General features: G+C 23.0%; 1 protein-coding gene across 1 annotated transcript; it reads right to left on the bottom strand.

The window, feature by feature from the left end:
- Positions 1 to 3,899: 3,899 nt before the first annotated feature.
- Positions 3,900 to 6,800, bottom strand: ATPsynF (ATP synthase, subunit F). Its single transcript, XM_029309515.2, has 4 exons — positions 6,605 to 6,800; positions 6,407 to 6,505; positions 4,130 to 4,246; positions 3,900 to 4,053 (listed from the first exon to the last, which is right to left on the bottom strand). The coding sequence occupies exons 1-4, from the start codon at positions 6,699 to 6,701 to the stop codon at positions 4,025 to 4,027; spliced, it is 342 nt and encodes a 113-aa protein (XP_029165348.1). The 5' UTR covers positions 6,702 to 6,800; the 3' UTR covers positions 3,900 to 4,024.
- Between the last annotated feature and the right edge of the window lie 12,506 nt (positions 6,801 to 19,306).

The following is a 19,306-nucleotide window of genomic DNA, read 5'->3' as shown; positions in this document are numbered from 1 at the left end:
TTGGCCGGCGCCGCGCATGTCATCTGTCATACGTCACGCGACCAATAGCCGACCCCCCTCCACCACCGACTGGGTTCGTTCAATAAGCGCGCGAAGGATTTTCGCGTCTGCGCGTGCGCGAAGATTATTTGCTATCCGCATGGGCCGATAGTGGAGTTTTGACCATTCTTCTCTCTGACAAAATAGAATCAATGGAAATTAACGATCTAGTTATAGTATAGATATCTGTGATCAGAATTCTTTGTTTCTATTCTAGGGGTGACAATGAAGGATTGTGATTGAACGATTTCCTTTCAATTTAAACGTTCATAGATAATTTAAAAGATAAACTTTAAGAAATATAATAGCGTTTTCGATTGAGGTGCACTGGCTGCACTGAATGTCAGGCGCGTGTTCGATTGGTAGTGCCAATGCGCACTTGGCTAGTGTTGCGTGTTCGTTTGAACGCACAACACTCGCATAGTGCGCACTCAGTGCGCAATAAGTGGCACGAGATATTTTGACGGTGCCAGTTCAGTGCATTGGATGCATGCAAGCAGTAGGGCATTCTTTTGAACAAAAATTCGACATAATAAGCAATTCGGATTTGGCTCTCTTTAATATTTTGGAAACATTTTTGGAATCTTCTTCTAGTTCAAGCGAGCAAGAAGAAATAATTACAACTCTTCGAACTAGAAGAATAATTCCAAAAACTGTAAATTATGTAGAATGTGTGAAAAAAATGGATAATGACACCGTAAGTGTTATATCTTTTTATATAAACATCGAACCTATACCCTTTTTTAAAATATAATTAATGTACTTAATGTAATAGCATTTTTATACTAAATAATAATAATTTTTATATTTGTCATACGTGATATTCTTGATCATCTTCTATATTTAATTACATATAATAAAAATCATTACTTAACTGAACACAAGATGTCGAGGTTACTTTTTCGTTCTTCCCGGAATCTAGTCAACTCAAGTGGCACTGAAAATTTCGGCGTGTTCTTTTTCATCTGCACTATTCAGTGCAACCCATGGAACTTGTCCAGTGTTCGTGTGAACTGAGTGCGCACTGGTGCGCACTAACTTTTTCCCAATCGAAAACGCTATAAGATTTGTTCGCGTCGCATGCCCCAACATGCTCCTTCTTACTCCAATGCGCTCGTATTGGTGCGCTCCTCGAATTGGACCAATACGAGCGCATTGGAGTGAAAAGGAGCAAGTTGGAACATGCGACGCGAACAAACCTATTCTGATCACAAGGCCGATTTTTCCAACTTCTCGGTAAGTTTTATCTGACAGGTAGCATATTTTCGTTTCTTTTCAGATAAGTTCTAAAAAAAGAGACAAAGATATGCTACATGTCGGGTAAAACTTACCAAGAGTTGGAACAACTGGTCCACAGTTAAGTAGTGAGGAGTATACTCCATTGTGATTGGTTAATTTCTTAATCCTTGTGTCCACGATACTACAAATTGATCCGAATTCTCGGACCAAGAAATGTGTAGCCAATTAATATATAGTTTTTACGGAAAAACAGTAATTTCATTACGGCTTGGTGCTTATTGTAAACCCGGCCTAAAAAATTGACCAATCCCAGTCAAGTATGAGAAAAATACTCGATTATGATTGGTCAATTTCTTAAGGCCGGGTCCACAATAGATGATTTACGCCAAGTCAACAATAGGTAATTTAAACTTTAAACCTTAAGAAATTGACATATCACGATTAAGTATGAGAAGAAGACGTCAAGTCAACAATATGTAATTTAAACTTTAAACCTTAAGAAATTGACATATCACGATTAAGTATGAGGAGAAGATTGGTCAATTTCTTAAGTTTCAGGGATTAAATCATCTGTGGACAAAGATTGTGGACCTGGCCTAAAAAATTGATCAATTACAGTCAAGTATGAGAAAAATATTCGACTGCGATTGGTCAATTTTTTAAGGCACAATAGATGATTTAAGGTCTACAATAGGTGTAATAAGCTCTAAGCCTTAAGAAATTGATCAATCACCGTTGATTATTTCCCTCATTCTTGACTGTGATTGGTGAATTTCTTAAAGCTTAGGGTGCGATTACATGGACGCGCGGAAACGCGGAAGAGAAAGTAACTAAACTTTACTAGAGTCCCGCATTTCCGCGCGTTTCGTTCCGTCTGTTTTGATTGCCTTATATTACATGGAGCACATTTTGAGCGGAAAAGCGGAACGGTATAGTGACAAATAGACATTTGTATTAATTTTTTAAATTTATATTTACTTAATTCATTGTAATTCCTTTTAATATGTTTATCTTTTCAACTTATCTATTGAATACAAGCATTTTAATCAATAAATATAGTTAAATATTAATATTTTATAATTCCCCGTTCCGCTTTTCCGCTCAAAATGTGCTCCATGTAATATAAGGCAATCAAAACAGACGGAACGGAACGCGCGGAAATGCGGGACTCTAGTAAAGTTTAGTTACTTTCTCTTCCGCGTTTCCGCGTTTCCGCGTTTCCGCGCGTCCATGTAATCGCACCCTTAGAGCTTACTACACCTGTTGTAGATCCAACCTTAGGCCAGGTCCACACAATGGATAATTTAAACTCTAAACTTTAGGAAATTAACCAATCACGATCAAGTATGAAGAAAACACTCGACTGTGATTAGTCAATTTTTAAGTCTTAAGGCTCGTCTACAATAGCAGTCGTAGAGTCGTAAGAAATTGACCAATTACAGTTGAAATTCGGGAGAATAATCGACTGTGATTGGTCAATTTCTACGACTTTATGACTGCTATTGTAGACGAGCCTTTAGGGCTTAAATATCTATTGTGGACTTACAATAATACGGTGCTAAAGATTTAAAAAAAATGGATCAAAACGTTTATTCTTAAATTAGTATTGTTGATTTATAATAAATTTATTTGTACTTTTCATACCGCGCTGCTCATATAATTTTTTCTTTATTACTCTTATATGTAGATGAATTATAATTATATGTATAAACAATATAATATAAATATAAATTGTATAGTAAAAATCCAAAATAAAGATTTAAAATTTTTATATATATTTACTTAATTAATATTTAATTATATAATAATACTCTTTTTACACAGGGTGTTAAGAAATTAGACCAATTTTCGAGGGGAAATAGATTTAAAAAACATTTTTTGTTAATACTATTTTTCTCTATGACGTTTTTATGTTTAGTTTTACATGGTATGATATAAGATTCAATAATAAATAAACAAACATATAAGTGACAAAATTAAATTGTATTTTAATCTTAAACAAAACCACGGAACAAATACATAAAAATAATTCACTTTTTTTACAGTAAATGTTCAAGAATTCCTCCATGAATTTTAATACAAAAGTGACAAATTGAAAAGTCACAAATCTTATTATAAGATATAAATAACTTATATCATCTCATATCATGTAGTATTAAAACTAAATATAGCGCGTAAAAATTAGTGTTAACAAAAAATATTTATTTTAAAGTTTTCTTCCTTCCTTTATAGTTTTTTCGATCTAATTTTTTAACATTCTGTATTGCATACAAAATATATAATTATTTTTAGAGTTAAATGTTTTTAATTTCTTTCATAGTAAAATTTAAGACATTATATTTTGATTTATTAAAAAATCGGCCACCATATTTATACATTTAATTAAAAAATTTATCCTTTTATGTGAGATATAATATTATAACTTGTAAAATATAAAAGAGACTAATTATATATATTATAAATTAACTAAAGAGAATAATTATTATAAGCACTGACGAGATACTAACAGTATCTCGTCAGTGTTATAAGTTATAAAAGCTATTTTTAATCTTATATTTTAATTGTGTTGTTATTTTATGCATTGATAAGGAAATTGATATAGTTAGCATAACAAATCATAATTTGTGCATACTAAGAATGTTTATTTAAATACATTCTAAATAATTGGATATCTCTTTTCCGAATAATTGATACAATAAATTCCTTCTATTCTGACCAAATCAATTGCAAGATGTCTATAGTACAATTAGTGATATTTGTAATTTTTGTGATGACCTGAAATAAAATCATGTAGAGCATTATACACTTATGTACTTATATCGAAATTATCTATCTATTTTCTTCTACTTACGTAATTTTTTGTAATTCATTACATAGAATGCAATCATACAACCAACTGCCACTTGGAAGAATGGAGCTATACCATTTTTTCTGGGTTGTACATACTTATGTTGCCAACGCCAGAATGCTGCAAAACAGAGATAACATAATAATAATAATATCAGGTAAGAAACAGACTAGTAAGATGGCACAGAAATTAGGCTCAACAAATTTGTTTTAAAATCTTGTTCATTTGATTTGAACATTTTAGATCTTTGGACCATCTTTAGCAAATCAATTAAGTTCATTTATTTTGCTCTACATCTTCATTTTTAGTAGATCTTGAAAGATGAGATAAAGAATATAAAGCAGGAAATGCATGCATCATGATTTATATAAAACTGTACTTTTTTAAAACAAGTTTGTTGTATTTAACAATGTTTTTAAAACAAGCTTGTTGCACATTTCTTATCTAAATTTATACTGTGTAAAAGATGTTAAGTGAAAAAACTAACAGACTTCTATAATCTAGCATTCGGTCCAAGCAAAAAAGTTCATATACACTATAGGTCAATTTGACTGAGTTATCGAGATATTAATAATTTTAATAATATTATAATAGATGAAAAATACCAAACATAATTTTTATGCAAATATTATTCTCTTAATCATATTAATTGTTCAAAATTTTCATCTTCTACTTGCAAACATGGTGCTGCTCGTTGATAGAACATGGATCATAATCAATTAATTTGGTTAAATTCAATAAAAATACTATCTGTGGTCTCTATTATTCTATTAACTAATTGTTGACAATTTTCTGGGTTATCATCTTATTACACCACACAAAAGAGTCCAGAGATGATAAATCAGAAGATTGAGCAATGTGTTACTAACAAGAATTTTTCATATCTCGATAATCAAGTCAAATATACTTATAATGTACATTATTTTTTTTGCATAGAATGACCTCTAAAATACAAAATGTCCCATAGGAAAATGCTAAAACTAATCAGCTGTCATTTTTTAATGTATGCAGTTATTAAAAAAACAAAAATTTTGTTAGAAAGAGGAAAACCTGCAATTTTTAATAGATATAAATAAAATATTTGTATACTAGTTTATTTTATTGATAAAAAATAATGAAAAAAATGCTAATAACAAAAAATCACATAAACTAATAATAAATATTTTCAACAGTGCCAGATTTAATAGCAGCTATTAAAAGGATCGTAGATAACATTAAAAATGACATGTTAGGATAAGTTTTTATGAGTTTTTGTAAAACAGAATTTTGTATAAATTCAAATTGTGCACACTTCGAAAATATTTATCATTAATTTACATATGTGATTATTAGCACTTTTTTCATTACTTTTTTTGAATAAAATATACAAACATTTTATTTCTATCCATTAAAAACTGTAGACTTTCCTCTTTTCAACACAATTTTTGTTTTCTTAATAACTGCATGCATTAAAAAATGACCGTTGATTAGTTTCAGTATTTTCCTATGGAACACCCTGTAAATTCTAGAAGTTGTCAGTTTCCTCTTGGAATATTCTATAGTATCAGAGTCTTTTCGTTTCATTGTAATTGTAAAGCGCACAGTCAAAAATATAAGGACAAGAAACGAATATTAGTGATTAGGAATAAAGATTTAAGAATAATTGTTTCAATCTTCAAAAATCAATGATTCAACGTACAATAAAAGAATAAAGAATAAAACCAAAGAACAAATGATAGAATTTCATCGATAAAATAGTAAAAAATTATTTTATTCCGAATTCATCAGTACAATTCTAGTAGTGAATTTCAGAACACAGCCTCATTCCCAATTATCAGTCATAAATTTTGATCACAAATATTCAGATAATTTTATCTCAATAATTTGTGAAGATGATAATATTGATGATAATATTATTGAAATCAAAGATCTTAAAATAAACCGCTTTCCCTCAACTGACTTAACTTTTCTAGATTATGTACAATCTATGACATCTATCGCTTATATTTTTTATTGTGTGTTGAACTGTTCATTATTCTTTATTCCTAATCGCTAATATTTGTTCCTTGTTCCTTATATTTTTGATTATGCATAAAATATTGTTATATATATATATATATATATATATATATAATTATAATATATTATAAATATACACACATATATATATATAATTATAATATATTATTAATATACATATATATATATATATATATTAATATTATTGAAGATAAGCAGTTATGCAATTTTTGATCGATAAAAATTCGACTCCTCTCTTGCTGGTGTACAGCAATTATGTACCTCTTGAACACGCTGCCGCGAACGCCTGAGGAGTCTTCTGACGTCTCGTGAGCCAAGCGGGGATCTCGTTGAGCTTCAGATCCCAGAACGAAGTGTCAGCTGCATTAAATAAAGGCTCATTACATAAGATTATTTATCATAGCTGAGAGAACCTATACTAGCCTCTAGTATGTCAAAAAGTGCGAGAAACAAACTCACGTTTTCCATAATAGCGCGCAGGATCGTACGGTCCGTGTCTTGCAGCATCGTATTCCGCGGGATATCCACCGATCTTGAGCTGGAATTTCGTCGCCATAACGCGAATGAATATTGGATTCTTTTACAGACGAAATATTACGCGAACATCAAGCAGAAGGCTCGGTTCTCGATCAGCCTAGAGGCCCTAGAAATAATTTTTAGGGAACTCTAGGGAATTTATGTGAGAGACGACCTCTTTTGTAAATCACGAGAAGTATTTAGTTAGAATTTTTGTAGATAACATGCTCGCAATTTTGATTTCATTTCATCCTATTTCCGCGAATCATCTGCAATAAAATTGAATTTAATCATTTAATTATTGTTACCATTAACAATTTAATATATTCAATATAATAATAATAATAATAATATTTTGATAATAATTTAAATAAATTATATGTATAATTGTTAATATAATATATATATTTATAACATATATGTACATATACAGGATGATTTAAAAAAAAATGTAATTTGCAACAATGCATATATAGCTACGTACTTTTTTAAAAGCAATAACTATGTGTTTTCTTTATACCAATTGATTGGTCTCAACATTGCGTACATAAAAGTATTAAGGTATATGATTACCAAAAACTGCGAATATTATTTTAATTACAAGATATTTACATTTTACGTTAAAAAATTGTACATTTCAAACTTTAATAACTCTGAAAGTATATATTTAAGAGAAAAATACTTCATTATAGTGTTTGAAAAGCTCTTGAGATAAACTCCAAGAATATATGATGAGAAAAATAGTAGGTTCCAGCGAAATTGAAGGTGACCTTTACATGACCTTCAAATGATTATTTAAAGTCAAATCAATGATACCATCTTATGTCCCCCTCAAAGTCAAAAAATAACTTTTGTCTGAAACATTTTTTTCATATCTTTTAGTTTTATTCATTTTTACGAAATATTTGCCTGGGACGATTAAAATGAATCACCCTGTATAATACGTATACAGGGTGGTTCAAAAGTCTGGTAACGGTCAATTATTTCTGAAAATAGTGATCCTATGAAAAAATGTTAAATACAAAAATTGTAGGGCTCAAAATAACACACTTGATGGTGATTTTGACTTTGACTCATGAGTCTAATTTAGAGAGCATTTCAAGGTTAATTTAATTTTTTTTAATAGAACCCCCTACTTTTTATTACATATTTTTGTAGCTTATCTCGAGAGCTTTCCAAAACAGCATAATAAAACATTTTTTCATTAAATATATACTTTTTGAGTTATATAATAAAAAGGTTTGAAGTTACCAATTTTTTGACATAAATATCTTGTAAAATATTCAGTTTTCGTTTATTATACCTTAATATTTTTATGCACGGAATAATAAGATCAATCAGTTGGTGCAAAGAAAACTTTTGAACCACCCTGTATATAATATTTATGATAAAAGTCATATATGCAATAACTTTAAAAATATTTGTGGAATCATGCAAGCAGTAGTTTATGAAAAAGTTTCATATACCTATTTCCTAGAAATTATAATTTAATTTTATATTTTCTAATAATTTTTAATTTAATTTTGAAAGAAGTTTTAATTCAATTTTTAAATAAATTCAACTATATATATATATTAAATAAGTTAAAGTTTCTTGATTTTTCCATGAGTTACACGCACGATCGAATATGTACGTTTATTGTGAATTATGGAAGCAATAAATGATTCCATTAAGGGTCGACAGGTCGGTCAGCCAAACTCCGAATTGATGTTGGAGACCTCGCGCGGTGACAACGCGAAACTCCGATTTCAGTGTTGCCAACGCCGAGAAACCAATTCTCAGGTTTTATGTAGTGGTGCATGTCTGTACACGTACATACACCATTGCATTGCTCACGCGAACGCACCGTAGAGAGACAAGGACCGATAATCACGTGTTCTTCTTGTTCCTCTACCGTGCCGGTATACGCGAGATGCCGCCTGAAAATGGCCTTCCGTAGCAGAAGGCAGTAGCGTAGCAAGGCTAATAAGTACCTACTTTTTGTAAATTTTATATATGCTTATGCACATATGTGCGTATATATATATATATATATATATATATATATATATATATATATATATACATATATATGTATATATATTATATAAGGAATATGTTGATTATTCTTGATTTCTTTTTGATTATTGATGCTACTTGTATAATTTGCTCCAAATACTTATAACGTGAAAGAACGTTGAGTAATGTATAATCAATGCAAGGATGTTCAGTATATATCATCCAGTAAATTAGAGTTCAAATATATCAATATTAATTTTTTTATAATATATATATATATATATATATATATATATATATTGGAATATAGAAAATTGATAAAAGATATATTTCGGCGATTTAAAAATTTTTTAATATATTGAAAATATTTTTACTACATACACTATATATAAGTGTAAAATAATTCAGAAAATAAATTTAATAAAAATCTACATACCAGCTGTGTGCATGTGTGCAATTGATTTATCACTTGAAATTTATTTACGGAATTATTTTGCATTTATATATTTCTAGTGTGTGTAGTTGTAAAATAATTAAAATATTTTCAATATCAAATTTTTAAGTTTATCGCCTATTTAAAAATATATTTCTATGATTTTCTATATTTCAATATATTATAAAAAAATTGATATTAATATATTTGAACTCAAGTTTTTTACGTGATTAAATATTCTTGCATTGAGCCATCATACGTTACTCGTAAGTTTTTTCACGTCATAAGTACTTATGTAGCAGAGAGAAAGAAATGAGAGTTATACGCAATGTAACATCAATAATCGGAAAAAATCAAGATAACGGTTGTCATATCTGTGTATATATATATATATATATATATATATATATATATATATATATATATAAACTTATATATTATATATATATATATAATATTTCATTTATTTATAAAATACATTTTCAATTCATATTAAACCTGAGTGATATTTTCTATATGCTTATGCTATCCTCCGATCTATCCCTAACAAATTAAGAGGTGTAATTGCATTATTATCATCAATTATTATCTTATACTTTTTACCTCTAATTTCTATAAAATTTAATTCATTATCATTTTATCCTTTAAATCAATATTTATTTTGAATTTTCATTAATATTTTTATTCTATTAACATGAGCAGGAGCTCAACCTATTGAAATACCTTTTATCATTATTAGACAAATTTTATCATTATGTTACTTTCTTTATTTTATCTTATTACCTTTCCTAATAAAAATTTGAGATTTAATTATTTTTAAATAAATATTAAAAATTTATCATTATAAATAAATTTAAAATATTAAAAATAATTATATTTAATACTTAAATTTTTTATAAATTACTATTAAATTAAGGTAATGATCTTGAATTTAAGTTTATGTTTTGAAAACATATTAAAGAAATTTTAATTTTTTATTAACTTTTAAACATTTAATTTTTTTTACTAAATTATTATTTATAATATAAATTTAAATCCAAAAATTAATAAAATATAAACTAAAATTATTGGTAAAATAATTTTCCAACATAAATATATTAATTCATCATATCGTATTCGAGGAAGTATTCCATGTATAAAAATTACTATTCTACATAAAATATTAATTAAAATAAAAGTTAAAATTATTGAATATTTTAATAAATTTCTAAATATATAAATTCTAATTAATCTAAAAAAAATAATTATTCGATATTCAGATAAAAAAATTAATGTAAACCCACCCCTAAAATATTCAATATTAAACCCTGAAACTAATTCTGACTCACCTTCGATAAAATCTATAGGACTTCGATTTAATTCAGCTAAAATCCTAATAAAAAATATAATAAACAAAGGATATAAAACTACTATATATCATAAATAAAATTGATAATTAATAAAATCAAAAAAAGAATATCTCTCTCTTATTAATATAATAACTAAAACAATTAAAATAAATCTTACTTTAAATGATAATATTTGTGAAACTGATCGTATTGCCCCTATTTTTGAATAAATCGAATTAGCTGATCATCCCATAAAAATTATAACATACCCTCTAATAGTTATAAAACAATTATTAATAAAATAGAATAATTTAAAAAATAAATATTAGTAATGTAAGGAAATACTAATCATATTATTATTAAAACAAATCTAATTATAGGACATAAAAAAATTATAATTAGATTTATATACATAAAATAATTCTTTATTAAGTAATTTAATAGCATCACTAAAAGATTGAAATAATCTTATAAATCCCACCTTATTAGGTTCTTTACGAATTTGTACATATCTTAAAATTTTTCGTTCCAATAAAGTTAAAAAAGCTACCCCAACTAATATAATTAATAACAAAATTAACAATCTTAATATATTTAACGCACTATAAAAATATAATCTTAAATTTTGACAAATTATTACTTGTATAATTTTTTTCTATTATACATCATTTAAATTCTAAATTTAATACACTTAAATTCTGCCAAAGTAATTTTATTTATTTACATATATTTAATCAATTAAATTTATTCATTAAAAAAAATATAATTTGAAAAAAAGTCCTTTCGTACAAAATTTTCTTAATTTTATTATAGATAGAAACCGATCTGGCTTACACCGATCTGAACTCAAATCATGTAAAATTTTATTAGTCGAACAGACTAAAATATTAAACTTCTTCATTTAATTTTTATTTTAATTCAACATCAAGGTCGCAATCATTTTTATTAATATAATCTTTCTAAAAATATTACGCTGTTATCCCTAACGTAATTAATTTTTATAATAATTATTATCAAAAAAATTTTTTCCTAATTTTTTCCTAATTTAATAATCAATCCTTTATAAAAATTTCATTAATTAATGTTAAAATTATCTTTAAATTAAAGTTTATTTTATTTAATTATCCTCCCAATAAAATATAATCATTAAAATAAAATTTATTTTCTTAAATAAATTTAAAAATTATATTAAATTCAATAGGATCTTCTCGTCCCATAATTTCTTTTAAGAATTTTAACTTAAAATTTAAATTTTAAATCTACAAATTGAAATAGCTTTAATTTCATCAATTCCTTCATTCCAGTTTTCATTTAAAAAACAATTGATTATGCTACCTTTGCACAGTCAATATACTGCGGCTATTTAAAAATCACTGAGCAGAAATAATTTCGAATTATTATCAAAAAACCATGTTTTTGTTAAACAGGTGAATTAAAATTTTAATTTAATAAAATAAATTTGCCTAATTCTTTACTTATATATACATATATATTTTAAATTTAAAAATTTCTATATAATAAATATAAATATACTTATACTATCATTATTTATTAAAATACTTAATTTATTTAAAATATTTTTTTATTTAATTAAATCAAATTTTCAAATTATTATTATATTTAAATTAGAATAATCCATTCCATAATAAATTATTAAATTTTTATAAAAAATTTTTAAAAATAAAAAATATTTTTCTATTTAAATCATTTATATTCATAAAATATTTTAATTATAATTTATAGTTAATTCCATAAATTTTTTATATAAATTTACTAATTAAATTTTATTATTAATTTAATTAATTGTAAATGATTTATATATAAATTAAATTTATATAAAAAAAACTAGATATCATAAAAGTGGATTAAAATATCTTTTTCAAATAAATATTTAAAATAATTTTTATACATTAACTTTAATATTTTATTTAACTCATTTTATTTCGAGAATTTTAAATTATTCCAATAAACAACAAAATTTAATAATCCATGATACAAAAGGTACAATTAATAAAATTTACTTTTATTTAATTAATTAATTTATTTTAAATTTTCATTTACATTACTTATATCTATAATATTTATTTAATTTTTTTAATACTTCAACAATTCAAAAACTAACTCTATTTAATTTTTATTATAATTTTATTTAATTAAAATAATCACACACACAAATCATATTAAATTTTTCATAAATATTTAAATTTAATTTTTTTTAATTTTAATAAATCATATTAAATCATTAATCTTTTCAATGTAAATAAAATATTTTTAAATAAACTAAAATTTTTTTTTATTTTAAATACATTTTCCAATATATTTACTTTGTTACGACTTTTCTTACAAATCATAATTAATAAGAACGGCGGGCAATTTGTACATAATTTAAATATAATTCAACTTATAAATTTTTATAAATTTACATTTAAATCCTTTTTAAATAATAAATTTAAATATAATTTACAAAAAAAATATTTTTCAATATAACTCATCTAAATCTTAATAATTCTACATTTTGATTTGAATTTAATTTATAATATAAATTTATAATTAAAATCTCTTAATTTAATTTTCAACAATATATAAAATATTTATATTAAGTTAATCCATTTGTGGATTATCAAATTAATCAACAAGTTTTTCTAATATAATAAATTACCGCCAAATTTTTTATTTTTAATGCTTTACATTTAATATTTAATTAATTTTATTTTTATTTAAATAATAGGGTATCTAATCCTAATTTCTTTTTAAACTTAATTAGAAATAAATTTTCCAAAATAAATTTTTTTTATTAACTAAAATTATTACATTTCACTATAAATAAAATTAAAAAAAAAATATTTAAATCTCCTTTTTATATTCTTTAAATTATTAAAATTATTTATTCTTATCATCAGTTTAACCGCAATTGCTGGCACCTAAATTTATTAATAATATAAATAAAATTATCTATTATAATTTTTATTAAAATAATTATTTTAAATATTAATTAATCATTAAAAATTATTTAAATTTTTAAAAATTTTTTTATAAAAATTTATTTATATTCAAATTTTATAATTAATTTATAGAAAAAAAATTATTTCCCTACCTTATTCACTAATTTATCATATTTATCTAATTCATTTATTTTTTAATCAATATATAATTTAAATTAATATTAAATTTAATAAACATTTAATTTATATATTGACTAAAAAATAAATATGACATTTCCTACCACATTCACTAATTTATCATATTTATCTAATTCATTTATTTTTTTATTTATTTATAAAATACATTTTATAAATAAGTAAAATATTATACAGACAATTTATTACATAAATTTTTTTATAAATATAATAAATTATTTATTATATATATTTTTATTTAATTATTTATATAATAATTATATTTTAATATAAATTACGCACACGGATAAGAAATATTTTACATTTGCTCATCCCATATAAAAATATAAAAGTAATGGAAATTAAATTTTACATTAATTTATACTAGTATTATGAGGTAGTTAATACATGAAAATCATATAAGATGAATTCTGTACATCGATTAGCATAATATGATTACAAGTCAATAAATGATTTTGCTAATATATTATTTTGAATAAAAATTAAAAAAATATAAAAACAAAAAGAATGAAATTAATAAATTTTCTTCATTCTTTGTTTTCTTCTTCTATTAATTATTTTTTCTATTATTTGAATAAAAGATGTATCATGTGTAATAGATTAAATAGATAGATAATTTATATAAATATATAATTATACGTTTTGAAATTTATATATATATATATATATATATATATATATATATATATATATATTAATTTCAATATATACATATATATAAATTATTATTTATCTATTACATACGATACGCCTTTTATTCAAATAATAGAAAAAATAATAGAAAAAAACAAAGAATGAATAAAATTTATTCATTTTATTTTTATTTGTTTTTATAAAATTTTTATTCAAAATAATATATTAGCAAAATCATTTATTGCGACTTGTAATCATAATATTACGCTAATCGATGTACAGCATTTATCTTATAAGATTTCCATATGTGTTACTACCTCACAATACTATTATAAATAAATGTGAAATTTAATTTGCATTACTTTTATATTTTTATATATAATGAGCAGATGTAAAATATTTCTCATTCGTGTGCGTAATATATTGGTTTTTGTATTTATACTGATTTTACACATATCAAATGCAAGAGAGACAAAGATAGAATGATACTCTCTCCTTGTCAAGCTGTCAGTATGTTACCACGAAAATTTCCCCATGAGTATAGATCTAGTGAGATTTGTTCATCCCAAATATTACATAAAAAGAAGTTACGTAGCTTCGTGAAATATTTTTTAATATATTCTTTATATAATAAAGCAGGGAGACAAAGAGTCAAATTTTGCATTATTGCTCTTAAAAATTTATAATAAATTAAATACGATCTCGTGGCTAACCCAACCTTACCCGCTGCTAGCTGCGCATCTCCCCAAGTTATATTATGAATTTTATATTTATCTTTTTTCCAAAAAATCGATCTTTGTCTCCCTGCGGACAATCCTACTGATTAAGAATATCGTAAATTTAATAAGATTCATTAAGTATTTTGGCTAATATATGGGATGAACGAATCCGTAATTCCCGGCCGGCCGATAGGCGTCTTCACCATGTCGCCTGTCGACCCTTAAGGGTCGACAGGCGACATGGTGGAGACGCCTATCGGCCGGCCGGGAATTACGGATTCGTTCATCCCATATATTAGCCAAAATACTTAATGAATCTTATTAAATTTACGATATTCTTAATCAGTAGGATTGTCCGCAGGGAGACAAAGATCGATTTTTTGGAAAAAAGATAAATATAAAATTCATAATATAACTTGGGGAGATGCGCAGCTAGCAGCGGGTAAGGTTGGGTTAGCCACGAGATCGTATTTAATTTATTATAAATTTTTAAGAGCAATAATGCAAAATTTGACTCTTTGTCTCCCTGCTTTATTATATAAAGAATATATTAAAAAATATTTCACGAAGCTACGTAACTTCTTTTTATGTAATATTTGGGATGAACAAATCTCACTAGATCTATACTCATGGGGAAATTTTCGTGGTAACATACTGACAGCTTGACAAGGAGAGAGTATCATTCTATCTTTGTCTCTCTTGCATTTGATATGTGTAAAATCAGTATAAATACAAAAACCAATATATTACGCACACGAATGAGAAATATTTTACATCTGCTCATTATATATAAAAATATAAAAGTAATGCAAATTAAATTTCACATTTATTTATAATAGTATTGTGAGGTAGTAACACATATGGAAATCTTATAAGATAAATGCTGTACATCGATTAGCGTAATATTATGATTACAAGTCGCAATAAATGATTTTGCTAATATATTATTTTGAATAAAAATTTTATAAAAACAAATAAAAATAAAATGAATAAATTTTATTCATTCTTTGTTTTTTTCTATTATTTTTTCTATTATTTGAATAAAAGGCGTATCATATGTAATAGATAAATAATAATTTATATATATGTATATATTGAAATTAATATATATATATATATATATATATAAATATATATATATATATATATAAATTTCAAAACGTATAATTATATATTTATATAAATTATCTATCTATTTAATCTATTACACATGATACATCTTTTATTCAAATAATAGAAAAAATAATTAATAGAAGAAGAAAACAAAGAATGAAGAAAATTTATTAATTTCATTCTTTTTGTTTTTATATTTTTTTAATTTTTATTCAAAATAATATATTAGCAAAATCATTTATTGACTTGTGATCATATTATGCTAATCGATGTACAGAATTCATCTTATATGATTTTCATGTATTAACTACCTCATAATACTAGTATAAATTAATGTAAAATTTAATTTCCATTACTTTTATATTTTTATATGGGATGAGCAAATGTAAAATATTTCTTATCCGTGTGCGTAATTTATATTAAAATATAATTATTATATAAATAATTAAATAAAAATATATATAATAAATAATTTATTATATTTATAAAAAAATTTATGTAATAAATTGTCTGTATAATATTTTACTTATTTATAAAATGTATTTTATAAATAAATAAAAAAATAAATGAATTAGATAAATATGATAAATTAGTGAATGTGGTAGGAAATGTCATATTTATTTTTTAGTCAATATATAAATTAAATGTTTATTAAATTTAATATTAATTTAAATTATATATTGATTAAAAAATAAATGAATTAGATAAATATGATAAATTAGTGAATAAGGTAGGGAAATAATTTTTTTTCTATAAATTAATTATAAAATTTGAATATAAATAAATTTTTATAAAAAAATTTTTAAAAATTTAAATAATTTTTAATGATTAATTAATATTTAAAATAATTATTTTAATAAAAATTATAATAGATAATTTTATTTATATTATTAATAAATTTAGGTGCCAGCAATTGCGGTTAAACTGATGATAAGAATAAATAATTTTAATAATTTAAAGAATATAAAAAGGAGATTTAAATATTTTTTTTTTAATTTTATTTATAGTGAAATGTAATAATTTTAGTTAATAAAAAAAATTTATTTTGGAAAATTTATTTCTAATTAAGTTTAAAAAGAAATTAGGATTAGATACCCTATTATTTAAATAAAAATAAAATTAATTAAATATTAAATGTAAAGCATTAAAAATAAAAAATTTGGCGGTAATTTATTATATTAGAAAAACTTGTTGATTAATTTGATAATCCACAAATGGATTAACTTAATATAAATATTTTATATATTGTTGAAAATTAAATTAAGAGATTTTAATTATAAATTTATATTATAAATTAAATTCAAATCAAAATGTAGAATTATTAAGATTTAGATGAGTTATATTGAAAAATATTTTTTTTGTAAATTATATTTAAATTTATTATTTAAAAAGGATTTAAATGTAAATTTATAAAAATTTATAAGTTGAATTATATTTAAATTATGTACAAATTGCCCGCCGTTCTTATTAATTATGATTTGTAAGAAAAGTCGTAACAAAGTAAATATATTGGAAAATGTATTTAAAATAAAAAAAAATTTTAGTTTATTTAAAAATATTTTATTTACATTGAAAAGATTAATGATTTAATATGATTTATTAAAATTAAAAAAAAATTAAATTTAAATATTTATGAAAAATTTAATATGATTTGTGTGTGTGATTATTTTAATTAAATAAAATTATAATAAAAAATTAAATAGAGTTAGTTTTTGAATTGTTGAAGTATTAAAAAAAATTAAATAAATATTATAGATATAAGTAATGTAAATGAAAATTTAAAATAAATTAATTAATTAAATAAAAATAAATTTTATTAATTGTACCTTTTGTATCAGGGATTATTAAATTTTGTTGTTTATTGGAATAATTTAAATTTCTCGGAATAAAATGAGTTAAATTAAGTATTTTAATAAATAATGATAGTATAAATATATTTATATTAATTATATAGAAATTTTTAAATTTAAAATATATATGTATATATAATTAAAGAATTAGGCAAATTTATTTTATTAAATTAAAATTTTAATTTACTTGTTTAACAAAAACATGGTTTTTTGATAATTTAAAATTATTTCTGCTCAGTGATTTTTAAATAGCCGCAGTATATTGACTGTGCAAAGGTAGCATAATCAATTGTTTTTTAAATGAAAACTGGAATGAAGGAATTGATGAAATTAAAGCTGTTTCAATTTGTAGATTTAAAATTTAAATTTTAAGTTAAAATTCTTAAAAGAAATTATGGGATGAGAAAACCCTATTGAATTTAATATAATTTTTAAATTTATTTAAGGAAATAAATTTTATTTTAATGATTATATTTTATTGGGAGGATAATTAAATAAAATAAACTTTAATTTAAAGATAATTTTAACATTAATTAATGAAATTTTTATAAAGGATTGATTATTAAATTAAGAAAATTTTTTTTTTTTATAATAATTATTATAAAAATTAATTACCTTAGGGATAACAGCGTAATATTTTTAGAAAGATTATATTAATAAAAATGATTGCGACCTTGATGTTGAATTAAAATAAAAATTAAATGAAGAAGTTTAATATTTTAGTCTGTTCGACTAATAAAATTTTACATGATTTGAGTTCAGATCGGTGTAAGCCAGATCGGTTTCTATCTATAATAAAATTAAGAAAATTTTGTACGAAAGGACTTTTTTTCAAATTATATTTTTTTTAATGAATAAATTTAATTGATTAAATATATGTAAATAAATAAAATTACTTTGGCAGAATTTAAGTGTATTAAATTTAGAATTTAAATAATGTATAATAGAAAAAAATTATACAAGTAATAATTTGTCAAAATTTAAGATTATATTTTTATAGTGCGTTAAATATATTAAGATTGTTAATTTTGTTATTAATTATATTAGTTGGGGTAGCTTTTTTAACTTTATTGGAACGAAAAATTTTAAGATATGTACAAATTCGTAAAGAACCTAATAAGGTGGGATTTATAAGATTATTTCAATCTTTTAGTGATGCTATTAAATTACTTAATAAAGAATTATTTTATGTATATAAATCTAATTATAATTTTTTTATGTCCTATAATTAGATTTGTTTTAATAATAATATGATTAGTATTTCCTTACATTACTAATATTTATTTTTTAAATTATTCTATTTTATTAATAATTGTTTTATAACTATTAGAGGGTATGTTATAATTTTTATGGGATGATCAGCTAATTCGATTTATTCAAAAATAGGGGCAATACGATCAGTTTCACAAATATTATCATTTAAAGTAAGATTTA

Source organism: Nylanderia fulva, unplaced genomic scaffold, assembly GCF_048542155.1.
Source record: "Nylanderia fulva isolate GAGA-0341 unplaced genomic scaffold, ASM4854215v1 Scaffold247, whole genome shotgun sequence".
Classification (NCBI taxonomy): Eukaryota; Metazoa; Arthropoda; class Insecta; order Hymenoptera; family Formicidae; genus Nylanderia; species Nylanderia fulva.
The sequence above is the reverse complement of the archived record's forward strand: the minus strand, read 5'-3'. Positions and strand labels throughout refer to the sequence as shown.